This window comes from Syngnathoides biaculeatus, chromosome 13 (assembly GCF_019802595.1).
Source record: "Syngnathoides biaculeatus isolate LvHL_M chromosome 13, ASM1980259v1, whole genome shotgun sequence".
Taxonomy (NCBI): domain Eukaryota; kingdom Metazoa; phylum Chordata; class Actinopteri; order Syngnathiformes; family Syngnathidae; genus Syngnathoides; species Syngnathoides biaculeatus.
The window spans coordinates 19,122,922-19,145,437 of record NC_084652.1 but is presented as its reverse complement, the minus strand read 5'-3'; the positions used below and the strand labels follow the sequence as shown (position 1 = coordinate 19,145,437).

The 22,516-nt window shown below is 43.0% G+C and overlaps 2 protein-coding genes across 12 annotated transcripts; both read left to right on the top strand.

Moving 5' to 3' along the window:
- Positions 1–23: 23 nt before the first annotated feature.
- On the top strand, positions 24–13,217 carry trim110 (tripartite motif containing 110). Of its 11 annotated transcripts, none has more exons than XM_061838228.1 (11): positions 24–378; positions 2,124–2,228; positions 2,465–2,582; positions 2,683–3,187; positions 5,828–6,334; positions 6,401–6,496; positions 9,415–9,648; positions 9,939–9,961; positions 10,387–10,532; positions 10,909–11,180; positions 12,559–13,217. In XM_061838228.1, exons 5-11 carry the CDS (start codon positions 5,861–5,863, stop codon positions 12,826–12,828), a joined length of 1,515 nt encoding a protein of 504 aa, XP_061694212.1. In that variant the 5' UTR covers positions 24–378; positions 2,124–2,228; positions 2,465–2,582; positions 2,683–3,187; positions 5,828–5,860; the 3' UTR covers positions 12,829–13,217. The 11 variants fall into 11 exon arrangements, with proteins under 11 accessions (XP_061694212.1, XP_061694213.1, XP_061694209.1 ...); XM_061838227.1 differs by having other exon boundaries at positions 360–378; positions 2,129–2,368; XM_061838229.1 differs by lacking the exons at positions 2,124–2,228; positions 2,465–2,582 and having other exon boundaries at positions 2,887–2,954; positions 3,062–3,187.
- Positions 13,218–13,716: 499 nt separating this feature from the next.
- On the top strand, positions 13,717–17,934 carry cbln12 (cerebellin 12). The gene is made up of 4 exons (XM_061838231.1): positions 13,717–13,815; positions 14,278–14,793; positions 17,167–17,286; positions 17,349–17,934. The coding sequence occupies exons 2-4, from the start codon at positions 14,524–14,526 to the stop codon at positions 17,544–17,546; spliced, it is 588 nt and encodes a 195-aa protein (XP_061694215.1). The 5' UTR covers positions 13,717–13,815; positions 14,278–14,523; the 3' UTR covers positions 17,547–17,934.
- Positions 17,935–22,516: the final 4,582 nt, after the last annotated feature.

Genomic DNA, 22,516 nt, shown 5'->3' with positions numbered 1-22,516 from the left:
CCCCCCCCCCGCTCCCCCTTATTATTTCTCTCCCTTGCTAATCGCTTTTCTAAATTTACTGACAAATGCACATTATTCCTGGGTGTGCTACGGTGACACGTAGGAGAGCATGACGGTGCAGATCGACCCAATAAAGACAGGGTTTTTTTTTTTTTTGTTTGTCTTTGAACGTCTCAGGGCCTGACTGCCTTCTCTGCGGTACCGTCTGTCTGTCTGCCTGTCTGTCTGTCCAAATGAATGCCCGTCACCGCCAGACGGTCCCCTGGGAACCAGCGACCACGGTTACCTCCTCATTGACTTTCAGAGTGCGTCTCAGTCTCAGTCAGGACACACACACGCACACACTCACGCACACTCTCCATGGAGCCCTCAGTCCAGGTCAGTTCTAAAAGAGTCGGAGTCACTGTCGGTTCCAAATAGATTTGGGAATCCGCAATATTCACATGAATGTATTTGGACGGGCAAGTACAAAAGGGAAGGATATCATAATCTACTTGTTTATTTTCACAATTGTTTTGCCAATAAATTTAAATTGTTTAGAGTCGTGTATTATGTGGTTGTAAGCGAACTATTTATAAGTAACAAACAAGTGTGTTCTGTAACATCATAAAGTGAAACAAAATGTGAGAGTGTGTTATAATACTGCAGATTTTTTTTTTCCTAAACAGTCACCTACTGGCTGCAACACTTTAATCCCAACAAAGAATTGTTCTTAGCTGCTGAACGGCAGCACGGGGGATCAGCTGGTAAAGCGTTGGCCTCACAGTTCTGAGGACCCGTGTTCGTTCAAGACCCCGCCTGTATGGAGTTTGGATATTCTCCCCGTGCCTGCGTGGGTTTCCTCCGGGCACTCGGGTTTCCTCCCACATCCCAAAAACATGTAACATTAATTTGACACTCTAAATTGTGCCTAGGTGTGTTTGTAAGTGTGAATGTTTGTCTCTAACCACCCTGCGATTGGGTGGCAACCAGTTCAGGGTGTTCCATCCATTTTCTTAGCTCCTTATCCTCACAAGGGTCCCAGGAGTGCTGGAGCCAATCCCAGCTGTCAACAGGTAGGAGGCGCGGTACACCTTGAACTGGTTGCCAGCCAATCGCAGGGCACATGGCGACATACAACAGTCGCACTCACAATCACACCTATGGGCAATTTAGAGTGTCCAATTAATGTTGCATGCTTTTGGGATATGGGAGGTAATAGGAGTACCCGGAGGAAAATCACACAGGCACGGGGAGGACATGCATTCTCCACACAGGGGTGCCGGGATTGAACCCGGATTCTCAGGGTTGTGTATATATAGTATACCAATTAATAACTCACAGTAAATATTTTTGTTAGGTTATGGACGCCGACTAACTCCACCGTGACAGACGTGCCGCAATGGTGTCTTACACCTAAAAAGACACTAGATGTCACTCATAAACAAATATTAGAAGCACGTACTGGGAATTCAACAGCGCTATTAACTAGTTAACATTTTGGAAAGCTGTGTTCATTTTGACAGAAATTACATATAATTTGCATTGATAATGTTGATTGGTTTCTTGTTTTTTTTTGTGTGGAATCTTCAGCATGGTATGAATGTGTGTCATGTATCAGTCTCCGCTCAGTATTGATTAACAATACAAACTATTCAGCAATCAATTCAATACGTCTATCGTTTCTGTGGTTATCCTGATCAAGGACCCCATTTCAGCTGACTTTTGGTAAAAGCCAGACTGTCGGCTGGATAACGGCTGTAGTTTCTTAATCGGGCTAATTTTGACGCATCATTCCTTCTTTACTAGCACAAAAAAAGGGGGAAGGGGGGAACAAAAGTAATCCATGACGCAGGTGGTTTGTTCTGAGAAAACAGTTTACCAGAATTCAAACAGCAAAAATAAAAGAAATGAAGTTGTTTCCATATCGAACAAACATACAAAGAAAATGATGAGGTTTGCGAATGATGCTAGATGATGTTTATGTTGATGATGTTCAAAAAAAAATATTTCGGTACTCCAGTTTCCTCCCACATCCCAAAAAATATGCAACATTAATTTGACATTCTAAATTGCCCATAGTGAGTTTGGCATGTGAGTTCGGCTTTTTGTCTCTATGTGCTCTCCGATTGGCTGGCAACCAGTTCAGGGTGTACCCTACCTCCTACCTGTTGACAGCTGCGATAGGCTCCAGCACTCCTGCGACCCTTGTGAGGATAAGCGGTGAAGAAAATGGAGGGATGGATGAAGTGAGTGTATTTAACTGATGTAGAGTATGTTTGATGAGAGCCTGCAAAAAAATGCCTCCAACAACACTACTCACAAAAAAATAGATATCTTTGGTTGAAATTTCAGGAAGAATCTTAAAGGCCTTGTACAGCATACATAGGTGATACTCTAAACATTTGAATGCATATTTCCAACTTTTCCACACATCATCCTGTTCAACATTGCATGATGACCGGTGAGCAAATCTGCCTCACAGTTCTGAGGATATGGGATCAAATCCGGCCTCACCTGCATGGAGTGTACATGTTCTACATATGCCTGCGTGGGTTTTCTCTGAGTGTTCAAGCTTCCTCCCACATCCCAAAACATGCATGGTAGGTCCATTGAAGACTCTAAATTGCTCGTAAGTGTGAATGTGAGCGTGAATGATTGTTTGTCGAAATGGGCCCTGCAACTGGCTGGCGTCCAATTCAGGGTGTACACTGCCTTCTCGCCCTGAGCCATCTGAGTTAACTGCCAGCACGCCCATGATCCTACTGAGGATCTGCGGTATGGAAAATGGACAAATGTATGCTGTTCTCTCACAGGACTGAATGGAAAATTTCACAACAGGTGATGTTTTTTTTTCTTCCTTTTGTCTCCCATGTTTACTTGTATGCCTTTCTGTGACTCTTGCAGTCTTTCTGTATCTCTGCATCCTCTCAGTATCACTGTTGCAACCTGATAGCCAATTTTCCAAATATTTTGTAAGTAGTTTATATTTTGTATGACGGTACACGAGGACCACATTATGCTTGCTTAACTGTTTGTGAGCCTCTTCCCATCTCCGATCACGTGACTTCACTGAACCCAGGGCAGTGGTTAAATCAGACACTGAAGGAGCTCAGAGGTGAATCTGGAAGGATTAACCACCGGTCAGCATAGTTCACCCCTCTTGGTGATCAATGCCTACTGACTGCAAACAACTACGCAGTTACAGGTGAGAACTTTTATGTTTCCTTTGTTATGTTTTCCCACATACCGTCTATCCACATTTACTAAACCACCGCGATATCATGTAGAAATGCATGAGTTTGCGGTTGTACATGCAACAGCTGAAAGTAAATCAGGTTAACAAGATGTCAAGGATAATCTCCTGATCCTTCCATTGCAGTCAACCGTTTAACACTCCGTCAGTCAGTGTGTGTGATGCCGTTTATTCCTCTACTGTACTGAATTTTGTTTTCAAGAAGAGAGGTTTAGCAAAGATTTCCATGGTTGTACTTGGAGGATTTCGCTTAGTTCACAGTTTCATTGAAAAGGCAACTCAATTCGGGCTTATTAATGTGCACATTACTTCTCAGCAAGGTGGGAAGCAAGTCAGTACAAATAGTGTATTACGTGTAATACTGTATGTACAACGATTTTCCAAGTAGCTATATTTTACTTGAGTATTTTTTGGGCAACTGTTTACTTTCACTCCCCACATTTTAAAAAAGATAGCTGTACTTTCTATCCCTTATTTTCCCCCCGCCCCAAAAAAGTAAGAGATAGAGGTAAAGTGTAGCATGGCTGACAAGAACAGTGACTTCCCCTTACACACACCACAGGTCAGGTCTAAGGCAGTCCAAAAACTGAAAAATATACACCACCAAAGTTTCCAATGTTTCCAAGCCAGGTCTTAAAATCATTTTACATATAAAGTGATTTTCTATTCTCATTTGAACCAGTACAAGCAAACGAGGGAAAACTATTTGGTGTGCAGCCAAGTTTGATGTCTTTGTGTCAAGTTATCAAAACTGGTGTCATATATACAGTGAAGAAAATAAGTATTTGAAAACCCTGCTATATTGCAAGTTCTCCCACTTAGAAATTATGGAGGGGTCTGAAATTTTCATCGTAGGTGCATCTCCACTGTGAGAGAGATAATCTAAAAAGAAAAATCCAGAAATCACAATGTATGATTTTTTTTTTAACAATTTGTGTGATACAGTTGCAAATAAGTATTTGAACACCTGTCTATCAGCTGGAATTCTGACCCTCAAAGACCTGTTAGTCCGCCTTTAAAAGTCCATCCCCAGTCCATGTATTATCCTGAAACAGATGCACCTTAGCTGCATGAAGACACCTGTCCACCCCATACAATCAATAAGACTCAAACTTGTAACATGGCCAAGACCAAAGAGCTGTCCAAAGACACAAGAGACAAAATTGTAAAACTCCACACGGCTGGAAAGGGCAACAAAGAAATTTCCAATCACCTTGGTGAAAAAAGGGCCAGTGTTGGAGCAATCATTAGAAAATGGAAGAAGTAAACATGAAGGTCAATCTCAATCCGAGTGGAGCCCCATGCAAGATATCACCTCGTGGGGTCTCAATGATCCTTAGAAAGCTGAGGAATCATCCTAGGAGTACATGACAGGAATTGGTCAATGACCTGAAAAGAGCTGGGACTACCATTTCCAAGATGACTGTTGGTAATACACTAAGACCCCATGGTTTGAAATCATGCATGGCATGGAAGGTTCCCCTGTTTAAACCAGCACATGTCAAGGCCTGTCTTAAGTTTGCCAATGACCATTTGGATGATACAGAGGAATCATGGGAGAAAGTTTTGTAGTCAGATGAGACCAAAATGGAACTTTTTGGTCATAATTCCAATAACCGTGTTTGGAGGAAGACGAACGATGAGTTCCATCCCAAGAACAGCATCCCTACTGTGAAGCATGGGGTTAGTAGCATCATGCTTTGGGGGTGTTTTTCTACACATGGGACAAGATGACTGTATTAAGGAGAGAATGACCGTGGCCATGTATTGTGAGATTTTGGGGAACAACCTCTTTCCCTCAGTCAGAGCATTGAAGATGGGTCGTGGCTGGGTCTTTCAATGTGACAATGACCCAAAGTACACACTCAGGAAAACCAAGGATGGGCTCTCTAAGAAGCATATCAAGGTTCTGGCGTGACCTAGCCAGTCTCCAGACCTAAATCCAATAGAAAATCTTTTTAGGGAGCAGAAACTCCGTGTTTCTCAGCGACAGCCCAAAAACTTGTTTGATCTAGAGATGTGTGTGGAGGAGTGGGCCAAAATCCCTCCTGCAGTGTGTGCAAACCTGGTGAACAACTACAGGAACGGTTTGAACTGTGTAATTGCAAACAAAGGCTACTGTACCAAATATTAACATTGTTTTTTTTCGGTGTTCAAAAACGTATTTGCAGCTGTATCACACAAATAAATCGTTAAAAAAATCATACATTGTGATTTCTGGATTTTTCTTTTTAGATTCTCTCTCTCACAGTGGACATGCACCTACAATGAAAATTTCAGACCCCTCCATGATTCCAAAGTGGGAGAACTTGCAATATAGCAGGGTGTTCAAATACTTATTTTCTTCTGACAGTAAAAAATAAAGTTTAGTAGTTAGGTACATTTAGGAGTCCATGCTTCTTTACGTTTAAGCACAGGATTTGAATCTTTTTTTTTTTTTTTTTTTTACACAAGTCGGCTATGTGCTTCAACTGAAGTGCTCTGTCTGAGTATGTTTACAACCTCTGATTCTCTGTATATCTGCCAACAGCAATTTAGCCTTGTTTAATTTTATAATATTAATTGATGTACTTTTTCTCACTGTATTATTAGTATACCTTAGGCACTTCACAACATCACTTCGCAATGGCGTCACTGACAGAAGAGCTGACCTGCTCTGTCTGCAGAGATAACTTCAGTCAATCTCACCCCCTTCCCTGCGGTCACAACTTCTGTCCTACGTGCACCCGCGAGGCCTGGGGCAAAGGTCATTTTACATGCCCCCAGTGTGTGGAGGAGCATGGCGAAGTGCTGTGCGATTGCTGCTCCCCAGAGGCGGATGAAGGCCTGGTTCACTCGGCTGTCAAAACATGCCTGAGGTGCGAAGTGTCACTGTGTGCAGAACACCTCCGGCATCACATGGAAAGACCTGCATTTAGCAACCATTTGTTGGTGAATCCGCTCGGCGACCTGTCTCAGCGAAAGTGCCCCACGCACACAGAGCTACTGCGCTACTACTGTGCCGATGAGAGGGCATATGTGTGCTGTGACTGTCTGCTCGAGGGAAGCCATGTTCAACACAAAGTCAAGGGGCTGAAACAGGTGGAAGATGATCTTAAGGTTAGTGTTTCGATATTTATTGTTTGCTTTGAAAGCAATTTCGCTCAAAAATGTGCGTTTTCTTAGGTTATTCTCCAGACGCTGTTAGAGAAGTCAGAGGAGCAAGTAAACAATGGAGAGCAAATCCTTAAAGAGTATGCTGACATCGATTCCACCATTGCAGTGAGTGATGATAACACTGCCGAAACTTGTCTTTCAACCTCAGTTGCAGCGTGCCGTTGACAAAAATTATAAAAAAAATTATACTTTAAAGACCACACCGAAACACAAACAGTTTTGGGTGGGATTTCTTCCATAACTTACTAAATAATGTGACGACAAAGGTTTGCCAATGATAACATTTGGTTGACCAACAACTGTGATAATTGATACATTGGAAGGAAACCATCTACTGTATGTACCTTATTTAGATGAAAAATCTAGATCTAGAATTTATTTGCACATTAGGAATACAAATCAAGTTTAAAGAAATCCTGAACCAGATTGCTCTAACCCTATCCGTATACTGCTCATTCACAGCCGATGGAGCATTCCTGTTTCCTGTTTTAGAATTTCTATCATCCATTCATTTAGATATATCCTGGAAGTGGGGCTCGAAGGTGAGCGCCTGGTGGGCGGGCCTGCACCCATGGGGCTTGGCCGGGCACAGCCCTAAAGGGTAACATGAGTCTCCCTTCCCATGGGCTCACCATCTGTGAGAGGGGCCATAGGGGTCGGGTGCAATATGAGCTGGGCAGTGGCCAAAGGGAGAGACCTTTGTGATCCGAACCCCGGCAACAGAAACTAGCTCTAGGGACATGGAATGTCACCTCTTTGGCAGGGAAGGATCCCGAGTTGGTACGTGACGTCAAGAAGTTCCGACTAGCTATAGATATAGATGTCACCTTTATGCACCGCTTGGGCTCTGACACCACTCCTCTTGAGAGAGGTTGGACTCTGTTCCACTCTGGAGTTGCCCACGGTGAGAGACGCCAAGGAGGTGTAGGCATACTTATTACCACCCAGCTCGGGGCCTGTACGTTGGGGTTCACCCCGGTGGATGAGAGGGATGCTGTCAACCTGAAGAAGGAGCCCTATTGGGCATTTCTGGCCTGTGGGACTCCCAAACAGTTGATAGGTACCGGCTGACCAAGTGGAATGCAGCGTTGGTGGTCATTGAGGCAAAAACCCGGGTGTGGGCGGAGTTCGGTGAGGCCATGGAGAACGACTTCCAGACAGCTTCTAGGAAATTCTGGTCCACCGTCCGGCGTCTCAGGAGGGGGAAGCAGTGCACTATCAACACTGTGTATAGTGGGCATGGGGCACTGCTGACCTTAACTCGGGATGTTGTGAGATGGTGGGGAGAATACTTCGAAGACCTCCTCAATTCCACCGGCACACCTTCCCATGAGGAAGCTCAGTCTGTGTGCTCGGAAGCGGGTTCTTCTATCTTTGGGATTAAGGTCACCGAGGTGGTTATAAAGATCCTTGGTGGCAGGGCTTCGGGGGTGGATGAGATTGGGCCAGAGTTCCTAAAGGCTCTGGATGTTGTGGGGCTGTCCTGGTTGACACGCCTCTGCAACATCGTGTGGACAGTGCCTCTGGATTGGGAGACTAGGGTGGTGGTCCCCCTCTTTAAGGAGGGTGACCGGAGGGTGTGTTCCAATTACAGGGGGATCACACTCCTCAGCCTCCCTGATAAGGTCTATTCAGGGGTACTGGAGAGGATGTTCCATCGGAAGTCGAATCTTGGATTTAGGAGTAGCAATGTGGTTTTCGTCCTGGCCGTGGAACAGTGGACCAGCTTTACACCCTTGGCAGGGTGCATTGGTGTTTACTCAACCAGTCTACATGTGTTTTGTGGACTTGGAGAAGGCATTTGACCATGTCCCTCAGGGAGTCCTGTGGGGGGATCTTCAGGAGTATGGGGTCCCGAAGCCCCTGATTCGAGCTGTTTGGTCCCTGTACGACCCTTGTCAGAGCTTGGTCCGCATTGCTGGCAATAAGTCAGACTCGTTTCCAGTGAGAGTTGGACTCGGCCAAGGCTGGCCTTTGTCACTGATTTTGTTCATAACTTTTATGGACAGAATGTCTGGGCGCAGCTGAGGCGTAAAGTGTGTCCGGTTTGATCGCCTCAGCATTGCATCTCTGCTCTTTGCATGATGATGTGGTGCTGTTGGCTTCATTAAGCCGTGATCTCCAGCTGAGCTGAGTGTGCAGCGGCTGGGATGAGAATCAGCACCTCCAAATCTGAGACCATGGTCCTCAGTCATAAAAGGGTGGGGTGCTCTCTCTGGGTCATGGATCCTGAGATCCTGAGATCCTGCCCCAAGTATCTTAGGGTCTTGGTCACAAGAATGGAGGTGGAGACCAACAGACGGATCGGTGCAGCATCTGCAGTGATGCAGACTTTGTATCAGTCCGTTGTGGTAAAGAGGGCGCTAAGTCGAAGGAGAAGCTCTCAATTTACCTGTCAATCTACGTTCCTACCCTCACCTATTGGCACTAGCTGTGGGTCGTGACTGAAAGAATAAGATCCCGGATACAAACGGTCGAAATGAGTTTCCTCTGCAGGGTGTTCGGGGTCTCCCTCAGAGATAGGGTGAAAATCTCAGTCATCCGGTAGGGGCCCAGGGTCAGGCCGCTGGTCCTCCACATTGAGAGGAGCTAGATGAGGTGGTTGGGACATCTGATTCAGATTGCTCCTTGATGCCTAACTGGTGAGGTATTCCAGGCAAGTCCCACCGGAAAGAGATCCCGGGGACGACCTAGGACACGCTGGACAGACTATGTCTCTCGGCTGGCTTGGGAACGCCTCAGGATCCCTCCGGAAGAGCTGGAAGAAGTGGCTGGAAAAGAAAGTGGGGAAAGGGAAGTCTGGGTATCCCTGCTGAAGCTAGTTCCCCCGCGACCCGACCCGGAAAAGTGGTAGAAAATGAATGGATGGATGCCATTCATTTATCAGCATTACAGTCTCAATTGGATATCATTCAATAGCGTTTAAGATTGGCATCTCATAGCTTTGGCATGGAATTTCTAGTTATCTTTGAATTGTTCATATTGAATCATCAAGTCAAGGTAATTAATAAGGTCTTAACTAGGACTGCCTGATGGAAGAAAATACGCAAGTGGAGCGCCTGGGATCAGACCTGCAGGTCCAAGTGGAGAAACTGGTTGCGGGGCTAATGGAGATCACTAAGAAGGACAGACAGCAAATCCTTGAGCGTGTGCATGAAGACTGTTCCAAAGTGAACGAGGACATCAACCGGATGACGAGCATCCAGCACTATTTGACCTGGCTGCTAGCAGAGACTGACCCATTCCTGCTCATTTGGGTAAGATAGGCCACTGTGATCAGGATTGGAATTATTCTCTAATACAAGTGAGGCTGTCATTGATGATTTATTTTTCACAATGGTGGAACTTTACTCGTGTGTACAGTTTTCTGTGCCAAAATTCAAGTTTTTAAAATGATCAATTCCTATTGTATTGCTAGTTCCATGAAGCCAAATATTTTCAGTGGTATGAAACAAAATATCTCTAACATTGTTATTCGTGGAAATGTAGTTCTTGACCACAGTAATACTCACTGCATTGACTTGACTGTGTGTTTCACTTTCTGCAGGCCTTTCAGTCTGATGACACAAAGTAAGTCATTAGCATCAAGGTTGTGATTCTTCAAAAACTGTACTAGCACCAACCTGTATATTAGGTACTCCTGCACTCTTTTACAAATTAAATCCAACACAAAAACCACCAAAATATGCCCTCACAAAGATCCCAATGCCCTTTTTAGAAAGCAATATAACGTTCAGCATTTCTTAGAAGTCAGGTAAGGTTGGTCAGGTCTCTTATTCCTTCTCAGCTGAGCTGCCAGAAGCACTGACATTTACAACCTAACTTCTATCATTTGTTTTATGTCATTGTATTAATTTATGTTCCTCTTTCTCTGCTTCTGAAATTATTTCAATGTAAAATTGTACACAGTGGTGATATTGAGAGCAGCATAAAAGATAAGTAATATAGTGAAGCTGCCTTATGTCCAGTCAGATATGTACATTCTTGCTTTGTAGGTTACTAGATGACCTAAGCAGTCCCCTTTTCACACCAGAACCTGTCAGTTTGGACAGGAAGCATATTTTGGAGGAAATAGAGGGCAAGTATCGAGAGTTTATCACCGCCACCCTCCGCTGCCTCAGTGAACTCAAGAGAGAGCTCTGTGAGTAAATACACATTAACATTGTTGTTAACATTGTGTTAAAACAAAGAACCACATACTTTACATGCATACAGACTTCCAAAGGTTTCAGGTTTCCGAACTGAAATCATTTCCAATGCCGCTAACTTTGTGCGAGATGCATGGTACATATTGGACTGGTCATCAGTCAATTACATGTCACATATAGACAATTACATTAACACCTATGCACAATTGTGAGTGTTCAATTACCCAAGCATGTAGCATGCTGTTGATGTTCCATACTATGAAACAATAGAAAAGAGTAAATTGGTTGGTGATTGGTTTGATTTTGGTTGAAGATACACAGTAACAGTGTTAGCCACCAAAAGGTCTTTTCCTCTTCATATGACCATAGTGACCAGTCCTCTGACTCTGGACCCCAACACATCTCATCCTCTTCTGAGCATCTCCGATGACCTGCGATTAGTTACGAGGGTCAAAACACGTCTTACCTGTGCAGCTCACCCAGAACGCTTCGACCACTGGCCACAGGTCCTTACAGTTCAGAGTTTCTCGGCTGGGACTCATTATTGGGAGCTTGAAGCTGAAGGATTCTGGGATATCGCCGTCTGCTACAGGAGTATTGGACGGAAGGGGAAGGACGGCAATTCCTTTGGAAACAACATGGTATGCGTACTACCTCTGCGGTCTGACTAATAAAGCAGGTGCACAGTATGTACAGTGAAACCTCTATAAAGTTCTGAAGTAGAGTTGTACACTATGGAATTAAAACACAATTTCCAGAAAAAAAGAAATTGTTCTAAAGTTGCACAAAATGTTGGATTTTATATGATACTTAAAAGTACAAGATCTAACCTGTGCCTCAGTATAAATCAGTTCAAAGCAAAGAAATTAAATTTCATACAACTTGCGTTTTGCTTATTTGACGCTTTTTTGCAACACTTATTCCAAAAGAGGACATGCCTTAGCGAGGGATGTTAAGAGAAAAAGAGAGGTAAGCTGGTTCTGTGTGTATCTCAATGAGGACCTTTGGAGGTCAGTCAGACACATCAAGTCACGGAGGCTTGAGGTTTGTATCAATCAGAGTAGACGAGGTTCTGAGACCAGAAGTTTGCAGCACAGGCAAGAAAAATTTCAGTGTTTGATACATTTGAAGGCAATTTAATTTCGATATTTTGGGAACCATTAAATCTGATAACAGTTATTTAAATGTTTTGACACAACTCTTTTAGAAAAATGGACAATAATAACCATACTATAAACCTAATTCTGGAGGAAGACATTTCATTTTTAAACAGTGGCACCTCTACTTACACATCAACAGTACGCTTTTTTTCTGAAGTAAACCAGTCCCCAATAGTGAGTACCAAAAACGGACCTTGGACTTATTTTTGCGAACTTTGATTTGAACTTGAATGGACTACATGTAAAATGCATTAACATTGTTGATACTAAGTTTGGTGGATACCTTGAATATAGTACTAATACCTGTTTGTGAACTCCACTTGTTGCCCGTCGCTCCTTTCTGTTCTAAAAGGAGTAATAATTCCAATGGGGTTCCAATAAGTATGCTATTCAATATCACCTTGCCTTATTATCACATGCACATGACACAACAACTAACTTCTCTCACTACAATTAAAACAGAGGACAGTGAAGCTTTGCCTGGCAAGCTGACCAAAATGGTTACTCTGGTTTCCTCCCACATCCCAAAAACATGCATTAATTGGAGACTCTAAATTGCCCTTAAGTGTGAGTGCGAATGGTTGTTTGTTTCTATCTGCCCTGTCATTGGCTGACAACTAGTTCAGGGTGTACCCCGCCTCCTGCCCGATGATGCCTGGGATGGGCTTCGGGCCTCCTGCAACCCTTGTGAGCATAAGCGGCTCAGAAAATGGATGGATGTATTTGATAATTCATCACATTTTAGATTTTTTAAAGTATATTAGTATATAAGTATATTATTTTAAAAAGTAGTGTACTGTATATATTTTTTTCACATTGTGCTTTTCAACCAACTATCTTTCCTTTTTTTTTAAACCAGTTTTCATGGAGTTTGACCCAGCAACATGACCGGAAACTGGCTGCCTGGCATGACCGCAAGAAAACACGCCTCGCGTACAAAATGACTGGCAAACGAGTTGCTGTTGCTGTGGACTACAGTGCGGGCACCATCACGTTCTCTGAAGTGGGAACGTTGAGCAACCTTACTCATCTACACACTTTCTGGACCACGTTCACAGAACCAGTGTCCTTGGGCTTCGGCCTTTATAAATCGGAGCGCAACAGCCAAATTTCTATTGTAAAAGTTTGAGATGACTAAGGGAAGGTAAAGAACTAGGTCACAATACTAATGGATCGTCAAATCATTTTTGTAGCCTCATCTCGTCAACTTGTCAGAATTGGGTTACAGAAAATGGAAAATGTTGTATTCTGTGTAATATTATATAGGCAGATAAAGGGAATGAGAAAAATATTCTAAACTGTTAAACATAATTAAAATACAATGGGACAGCCCCCCCAAAATGCCATAAACAAACCTGACAGACTTTTGTTTGTTGGAATTTCATAAAACATATACTAAGTGAATTACATCATTCCATGCACAAGATGTAGCCATCATAAAACCTTGATTTACACAAGTATATAAAAAAGTTGATTATCACTGTATTATTTAAAAAAAGTAAAATTCTGTAAAAAAAAAAAAAGAAAGCTTAACACATATTAATACAATAGGTGCTCACAGAGCTGAAGTCTCATAAAAACGACAATGTTTTGTGTGTCATCATGTATTTTAATGTTTTGACCTCCAAGTGTTTTGAATGTTGAGACTTTACAGAAAAAAACTTTCAACATGCGATCTGCTAACTTTCGGGGTGTTTAACTTTGGACAGTTCACTGTCTTGTGACATCGCACTATTAGTAATTATTGTTTGACAAAAAGTTATATTCATACTACCTGATTTGTGAGCAAGCATTACATACACATTAGACTCGCTAGGCCACTCAAGTTCTGCACTTGAAACAGCTTAAATGCTCAATTACTTTGATATTTTTTAAATTTCGCTCCAGTAGTGGGTGGATGTAGAGTTGAGAATGAGAGAGGCGGAGGTAAAGTGGGAGGGTGGAGGGGGCTGAGCGAGATATGAGAGGGAGAACAAAAAGAGAGAGATGATCACATATCTGTCTTGGCTCAGATCTGACTGACTGTTGTGTGGAATTATGTGAGGAACAAGGAGAAGGAACAAGGATTTGGCCAGAGCTTGGGCTATGGCATACAAGATTTTGCAAAGGGATACAGGTGATAATTTTTTTTTTTTTTTTTACTATTCATGATGTTAAAACATTCATGTTAAGACCGATAATTTAATGTTCTTCAAAATGTTCCATTGGGAAAATCAGAGCATTAATCTGCTTGCGCTTGAAATCATCTTCGGATCTTTACAAACACTTCTAATAGTTAACTAGTTGAACTGTAGTACTTCTATGGTCCACGTTTAGCTTTGCGGTGTGAAATAAGTGCACAAGTGAGAATGTGTTTGCACCATGTGAGGAAATGCTGCATGTTGGGCGGCGTTAGCTGGGAAGGATCTATGTGTAGAAGACAGATGGTCACTCAGTGGAGTTGTTCCTGCACCCGCTCTCTTTTTCTGCCCCCCCCCCGTCCACCCTCCATGCAGTTTAGTGTTATCAAATCTGTGCATCTTTCACCTCTGCTCCATCAAGACTTTTCTCATCTTGTCAAACTCTTCCCCCTCCCCAGATACTTTTCAACTGCGTTGCCATTTTTTTTGCTGAGGAAGTCAATTTGAGGGGACCAGTGGTCGATTTGTCACTGTTCTGCTGAAGGCTTCTGACACAACAACTGAGTGATTTGGGACTTGGAGTGGCACACAAGAAACTTTAAATAACACAAGGAATGAACAACCCATAACACTGACACTGACAACACCAGTTTTCTAACTAAAGGAGAATCAACAATAATTGGCCAAACATACAAGAATCAGTCATGCATACATGTGATCTTACCATACTGTTGGCTGTGCTGCTATTGTGGGGGCCACTCTGGTCCAACGGTCAGAATGACACAGAGCCCATCATTCTTGAGGGCAAATGTTTGGTCGTATGTGACTCCACACCTTCATCTGAACCCGCTGGGAATGCCCTGGGCATGTCTGTCCGCTCAGGCAGCGGCCGAGTCGCTTTTTCTGCCAGCCGTCAGACCAACCATGAACCTACGGACATGAGCAATCGCACAATGATCATCTACTTTGATAACGTAAGTGTACACACAAAACTGGATAATTGGGGAAGTTATGGTAATTGCTGATGATAAAATGCATGTTATGTTGGCTAAAACAAGGAGCTTTAAGGCAAATTCTGTAGAAATTCTACCTTCATTAGCATTTCTCACTGCTGTGAACACAGCATGCTACTTAATGTAAGACTAGATGGAGGTGGGAGGGGGGCATTCTTTTTTTCTCATTAATTTATGTATAATGTAAAACTGGGCACAGTTCTGAAGTTGGGGGTTTGAACCTGAGCTTTCGGCTTCCTATGTGGAGTTTGCCAGCTCTGCTCATGCATGTTAGGTTGTTTGAAGACTTTAAATTGTCCTTAGATGAGAATGGGCGGCACAGTGGCTCAGCCCCGCCTGTGTGGAGTTTGCATGTTCTCCCGTGCCTGCGTGCGTTTTCTCCAGGCACTCTGTAAATATGGCCCTAGTTGTTCTTTATTATGTTTACATAAAACACTCTTTGTATAAGTTACCCCAAATAACTAATTAATTCGGCAAAGTTTTATTTATTACTCATGAATATTATGATTATGAACATTTTATATTTTCTTTCCACCATGGAAATTTTCTGTAAATTCCCGAAAGTCCAGAAATTCTACAGATTTTGCAGACAAAAAAAAATGTGATACATTTACAATTACAAAATATTTTAAGTAAAAAAAGTATTCATACCCCTGACAAAATGTGCCAAAGTTTTTGTTTTAATTGTGGTTTTGCTATCTTCTGCAGCTGGAAATAATACACAACAGTGACAAAATACTGGTGTAATCCAAACAGTAATGCAAAATATTCACAATTGTCATTTTGAAAACTTATTTATATCCTGGATCTTACTGGATGTGGTCACGTTTTAAACTCCATTCATTCATATTCTCTACTGCTTTATTCTAACAAGGGTTGCGGGCGTGCTGGATCCTATTACAGCTATCTTTGGGTGAGAGGCAGGCTATGCCCTGAAACTGGTCGCCAGCCAATCGCAGGTCACATTGAAACAAACAACCATTCACACTCACATTCACACCTACGGGCAATTTTGAGTCTTCAATTACCTACCATGCATGTTTCTTGGAAATGGGAGGAAACCAGAGTGCCCTAAGAGAACCCATCGAGGTACCTGGTCCTGGTCCTCAGAACTATGAGGCAGATGTGTTAACCAGATGTGGACCGTACCACTCATTTTAAACTGTCCTGATCCTTTAAAACAATAATGAATAAGAATAATTCATTAATGATTATGTTTTAAATTGATTAAGACTAAATAATTACTGTACTACGGTGGAACAACTGATTAGAGCGTTGGCCTCACAGTTCTGAGGACCAGGGTTCGAATCCTGGCCCCACCTGTGTGGTGCTTGCATGTTGTGTTTGTGCCTCGATGAGTTTTCTTCGGGCCTCTGGTTTCCTTCCACATCCCAAAAACGTGCATTAATTGGAAACTCTAAATTGTCCGTAGGTGTGATTGTGATTGCGACTGTTGTTTGTCTCTATGTGCCCTGTGAATGGCTGGCATCCAATTCAGGGTGTACAACGCCTCCTGCCCGCTGATAGCCGGGATGGGCTCCACCACTCTTGCGACTCTTGTGAGGATCAGTGGCTCAGAAAATGAATGGATGGATAAATGATTAGGGTGGGGCGATGGCTCAGTTGGTAAAGCGTTGGCCTCACAGTTCTGAGGTCCCGGGTTCAATCCCGGACCCGCAGGCATGTGGAGTTTGCATGTTCTCCCCATGCCTGCGTGGGGTTCCTCCGGGCACTCCGGTTTCCTCCCACATTCCAAAAACATGCAACATTAATTGGACACTTTAAAATGCTCCTAGGTGTGATTGTGAGTGTGGCTATTTGTCTCAATGTGCCCTGCGATTGGTTGGCAACCAGTTCAGAGTGTACCCCGCCTCTTGCCCGTTGACAGCTGGGATAGGCTCCAGCAGACCCTGTGACCCTTGTGAAGATAAGCGGCTCAGAAAATGGATGGATGGATGGATAAATAATTACAGTGTGTCTTTAATTAATAACTGTTTTACATTACCTTCTTATGGCTTTCTCGTGTCATTATTGTCACTGCCAAACGATCCCAAACCGTCATCTCTGAGCATAGAACAAATATTTCTGTTTCAAGCTATGTCTTTATGTATAGACTCAATACAGTGACGAGGAATTAATTGATGTTAGCATTATATAAGATTTTGTAAGGTCAGGTGTTTATTTACCGCGCTATTTTAGTAAATAACTGAGGGAGAAAAAAGTGAGTCACTGAATTCATATGATTGTTTTGTAACCTGTTTACACTAGGCAGTTTTTATTTGGCATTTTACCCTTCCTGCCTCCATCCTCCATCCTTTCATGCTGTCACTTCAGATCTTGGTGAACGTGGGCAGTCATTTTGATCAAGAGAGCAGCGTCTTCCTTGCACCAAGGAGAGGCGTTTACAGCTTCAACTTCCATGTTGTGAAAGCTTACAATAGACAGACCATTCAGGTACGTTTACTGTATGTCATTGTTGAGGTTCAGGTTGTAAAAGCGAATCATCATTTTTCCAGGTCAGCTTGATGGTGAATGGCTGGCCGATGATTTCCGCTTTCGCCGGGGACCAGGATGTTACCAGAGAAGCAGCTACAAATGCTGGTTTGGTGATCATGGAGAAAGGGGACAAGGCCTACCTGCGACTGGAGAGGGGCAACCTGATGGGAGGCTGGAAATACTCCACCTTCTCCGGCTTCCTGGTCTTCCCGTTGTGAACAAGCTGGAAGTTCAATTATTGTGATGGTCATAGAAGGAATTTCGTTGGGAGTTGTTTCATGTAAAGTTACAGAAAGCGAAACTATTCCTTAACACAGAGAAAAGGGAACAGGTGAATATAAAGCAGTAGACTAAATTTGCTTTGCTTGTGAGTACAGTATATCCATTTATTGAATTTGTATGACTGATATTGGAGTTGTGAACAGTACATAAAGTAAACCTGTGCATTGTAACCTGTGCATTGTGGGGTTGTTTGCAATTGATTGTGATGTCTTTTTCACCTCTCATTTTAATTAGTAATGTCTTAAGGGGTACTGTTAAATCTATTTTACATTGCTAAGCCTATTTATGCCTGCATCAGCTGTTAATTCACACTGAAATTTCTATTCAGAACCCATATTAAAATGTATTATACAACACTGTTCCATTGGGTCCTTTATTTGTGCATAATGTCAAGTAGTTCTTACTGTAACTGCTATTTGGGTGTCACTATCTCATCAACAAATCACAGATCAGATTTAATATTGTTACATCTCCCTCTCACTATACTGTAGCCATTGCCACAGCAGCTGTTTGTAAATATAGCTCCCACCAGCAGAGCTGGCGTTGGCGTGGACTGAGCAGTGCAGCATGGGGCAGGGAGTGAGGATGGTGAAACGCAAATACACATTACTCCTTGCAGGGTTGCAGACAGATGGAGCACGTTGGCCAGCAGGAAGGTTCATCTCTGCAGGGCCGCCACGGCTAAAGAGTGGTGCACTGTCACATGTAGTCACTCAAATCGCAATTGCTGCCTCCCTCTCTTATTCAATAGAAGCATATAAGATCACATTAATGTGGAGGACAGTCTTGGGATATCAGCACGAGCCTTTTTAGTATTGCCACGTGTATTTTGAAGTAAGATCGTCATTAATGGAGCCGTAGTAGTATTAATGGTAATAAAAGAATGCTTTTGTGGACTTTCTGTCAGTTGCAATGCATCATGCTGGTCAAATGTAAAAATAAAAATAATGAAGGTTGATGAGCTGATGGGGTTTAGGGTTTGAATCTCAGCTGCAGCCTTTCTGTGTGGTGTTTGCATGTTCTCGTTGTTGCGTGGGTTTTCTCTAAGGACTGCGGGCCGGAGTCTCTGGCTTCCTCCCACACCCAAAAAACATGCATGTTAGGTTAATCAAAGATGCTAAATTGACCATAGGAGGCGATGGTTGCCTGTCTACGTGCCCCACAGTTGGTTGGTGACCAATCCAGGGTGTCCCCCCCCCCCCACACACACACTGTAAGTCAGTTGGAAAAGGCTCCAGCACACGTGACCCAAATGAGGACAAGTGCGACAAAAAAATGGATTGCTAGAAGGATGATAAATAAGTGAAAAGAAAATCTACTCGTGGCGGCACGGTGGGTCAGCTGGAAAGCGTTGGCCTCACAGTTCTGAGGTCCCGGGTTCAATCCCGGACCTGCCTGTGTGGAGTTTGCATGTTCTCCCCGTGCCTGCGTAGGTTTCCTCCGGGCACTCCGGTTTCCTCCCACATCCGAAAACATTCAACATTAATTGGACACTCTAAATTGCCCCGAGGTGTGATTGTGAGTGCCGCTGTTTGTCTCGGTGTGCCCTGCGATTGGCTGGCAACCAGTATAGGGTGTACCCCGCCACCTGCCTGTTGACAGCTGGGATAGTCTCCAGCACTCCCCGCGACCCTCGTGAGGATAAGGGGCTAAGAAAATGGATGGATGGATATTATACAATGGGACAAAACAAGCTATCCCACACAAAGGAGAGAAAGATCTTTAATTTTCATTTATACCTCAGCTACGAGACACAAAATAAGAACAAAAAAAATCCAGAAAATCCCATTAGATGGATGGAAAATATACTACTGTAGAACTATTTCAGTCATAAACGGTGATTTTCCAAGTGTGGTACAGGTATCACTTGTGGTATGCAGACTCCCTCCAGTGGTCGACAAAATAATCCCTGCCTCAGTACAATTCAGTTGTATTTAACGTTTAAGACCAAAAATACAGTAGCGGTTAATATTTAAAAACTTTTAACATTTGTTTGTACATATTTTTATTTGACATCTGATTGAAAAAAATTACACATCAAATTTTGTAGCATGGTGAACGGCACTCTAAGGAGTGGGGTTTGAATCACAGCTTTGTTGTATAGAGGTTCCATGTTCTCCGTGCGCTTGCATAGGTTTTCTCCCACATCCTAAAAACATGGGTGGTCGGTTGATTGGCCCTAAGTGTGAATCTGAGTGCAAATGGTTGTTTGTCTCTATGCGCCCTGCGATTGGCTGGCAACAACTTCAGGGTGTACCCCACATCTTCCCCGAAGATAGCTCGGAGAGGCTCCAGCACACAGGTGACCTTTGTGAGGATGTGCAATACAGAAAATGGATGGATGGACGGACGGACGGACGGAAGGATGGATGGATCATTATTTTAGTAACCTTTTCATTTACCTACACTTAAATGAAGTGTTTGCTTTCAAACTGCATGTTACAGGGTCTTAAAATAATATTAAATATACTTTTGGAAGAATAAAATCTGTCTTGCTTTAGATGGACACTATGTTACTGTATTTAATGTAGTGATGGTGATACTTATAGAAAAATTAATATGGTACTTGGTATTGAAGTTAGAAAACTGCTGGTCTACAAGGACGTTTTTTTTTTTCTAAATGAGTTTTTCCCACTGAGTAGTAATTACTCCTAATATAGTAATTCTGTGGAGGACTATTTTTTACTTTTACCTGAATCAATTTATCAGCGGCATTGAAGTAGGTGTACTGGAATCCCATGCATGGGTGGGTTTTTGTAAAATTCCCAAGATATTTTCTTTTATTTATATTTGTCAATTAAAAAAATAACGTTAAAATAAAACACATTTTACAGTGAAAGTTAAATGATAAATGTGTTTCAATCAAATGAATACTGTCAGAAAATTCCTATACCTATATACAGTACCTACCTGTTGCAACTATCACAGTGCTCTGGATACACACTCAGGAAGATAAGAGAATGCATAGGAGAAGCATCCATCCATCCATCCATTTTCTTCGCCACTTATCCTCACAAGGGTTGCAGGCAATGCAAGAGCCTATCCCAGCTGTCAACAGGCAGGAGGTGGGGTACACTCTGAACTGGTTGCCAACCAATCGCAGGGCACACCGAGACAAACAGCCACACTCACAATCACACCAAGGGGCAATTTAAATTAATGTTGCATGTTTTTGGACTGTGGGAGGAAACCGGAGTGCTTGGAGGAAACCCACGCAGGCATGGGGAGAACATGCAAACTCCACACAGGTGGGTCCGGGATTGAACCCGGGACCCTAGAACTGTGAGGCCAATGCTCTACCAGCTGACCCACCGTGCTGCCCATAGGAGAAGCAAGGAAAGGTAAAAGTATGGATTCAAATGCTTTGGCCTTTTTATTTATTTATTTATTTTAAACAAGGTTAGTTCCGCCCAAATGTTAAAGCACATGAAGAGTGTTTAAATAATGACATGGTTTTAGTCAGACTTCCACATCCAAGATGCATCTTGGGAGTAAAAGACTCAACGACTATCAACTTATTCATTTTAAAAACAGGCTTACTATTTCTTCTTGATCATACTGACGCTGATCTTTTTCTTCTTTACCTTCGCTTGTCCCGTTAGGGGTCGCCACACTGTGTCATCTTTTTCCATCTAACCCTATCTCGTGCAGCCTCCTCTCTAACACCCACTGTCTTCATGTCCTCCCTCACAACATCCATCAACCTTTTCTTCGGTCTTCCTCTCACTCTTTTGCCTGGCAGCTCCATCCTCAGCACCCTTCTACCAATATACTTACTTTCTCGCCTCTGGATATGTCCAAACCATAGAAGTCTGCTCTCTCGAACCTTTTCCCCAAAACATCCAACTTTGGCTGTCCCTCTAATCAGTTAATTTCCAATGCTATCCAACCTGTTCACTCCAAGTGAGAACCTCAGCATCGAAACTAAACTAAACTAAACTTCTTCTTTCTTTCGGCTTGTCCCTTTCGGGGTCGCCACAGCGTGTCATCTCAGATGAACGCACATATATATTTGGCACAATTTTTACGCCGGATGCCCTTCCTGACGCAACCCTTCTCAGGGAGTGGAGGCCCCAGTGGGATACGAACCCACAACCCCTGGTTTACCAAACCAGTGCTCTAACCACTGAGCTACAGGGCCTCAAACTAAACTAAACTAAACTAAACTAAACAATAATACACTTTTAAAATAATGATGCTGATAATAATTTAAAATTGGATTTAATGGAATTACTCCATTAAATACATTTGTTAAGGCTTCTGTATGGGGCTCTGAATTTTTGTCTACGCTTCTGCATATTATTCTAAAGCAACAGCACAATTACTTGATCACAGTGTTGGCCCACTTCCTCGTTGAACCTCCCAAGAATGGCAGTTTGTCTCCATTCCGTCACGAGGGGGCGCTAACCTTCGTAATCACGAGCGCAGCGAGGAAACTACCATCAATCAGTTACTGGTCCAAAACGATACACAATACGATAAACAAGGTAAAATGTAATCATTTGGAACAAGAGTCCATCAAAGTCCGATTCTGTATATGCGTTGCATGACAACAAAATAACTGCTGTGTTACACGGGGTTTTCTTTGACGGATCAAAGTAAGAGGCTTGTATTAATAAAAAAAAATGCTGACCAAGAGGCGTGCATCATGAAAATGGGCATCCCCACTATATGATACATTTTTGGTGTATGTAAAACCACGACGATGGGCTGGATCTGCCCCCACTGGCAGGACGCTCTCACATCAGCATCGAGGGCAGTAAAACGGCAGTGCCGAAGACCACTCAGTCAAATGAGCTGAGCTAGGCCGCATTTATTGTTCCTCAACCTAACTCGCTGAGAGCCCGCCTAACAGCGGCCACACTTTAAATGACGAGCGTCAACACCAATGAGGTCGCGGCGTGCT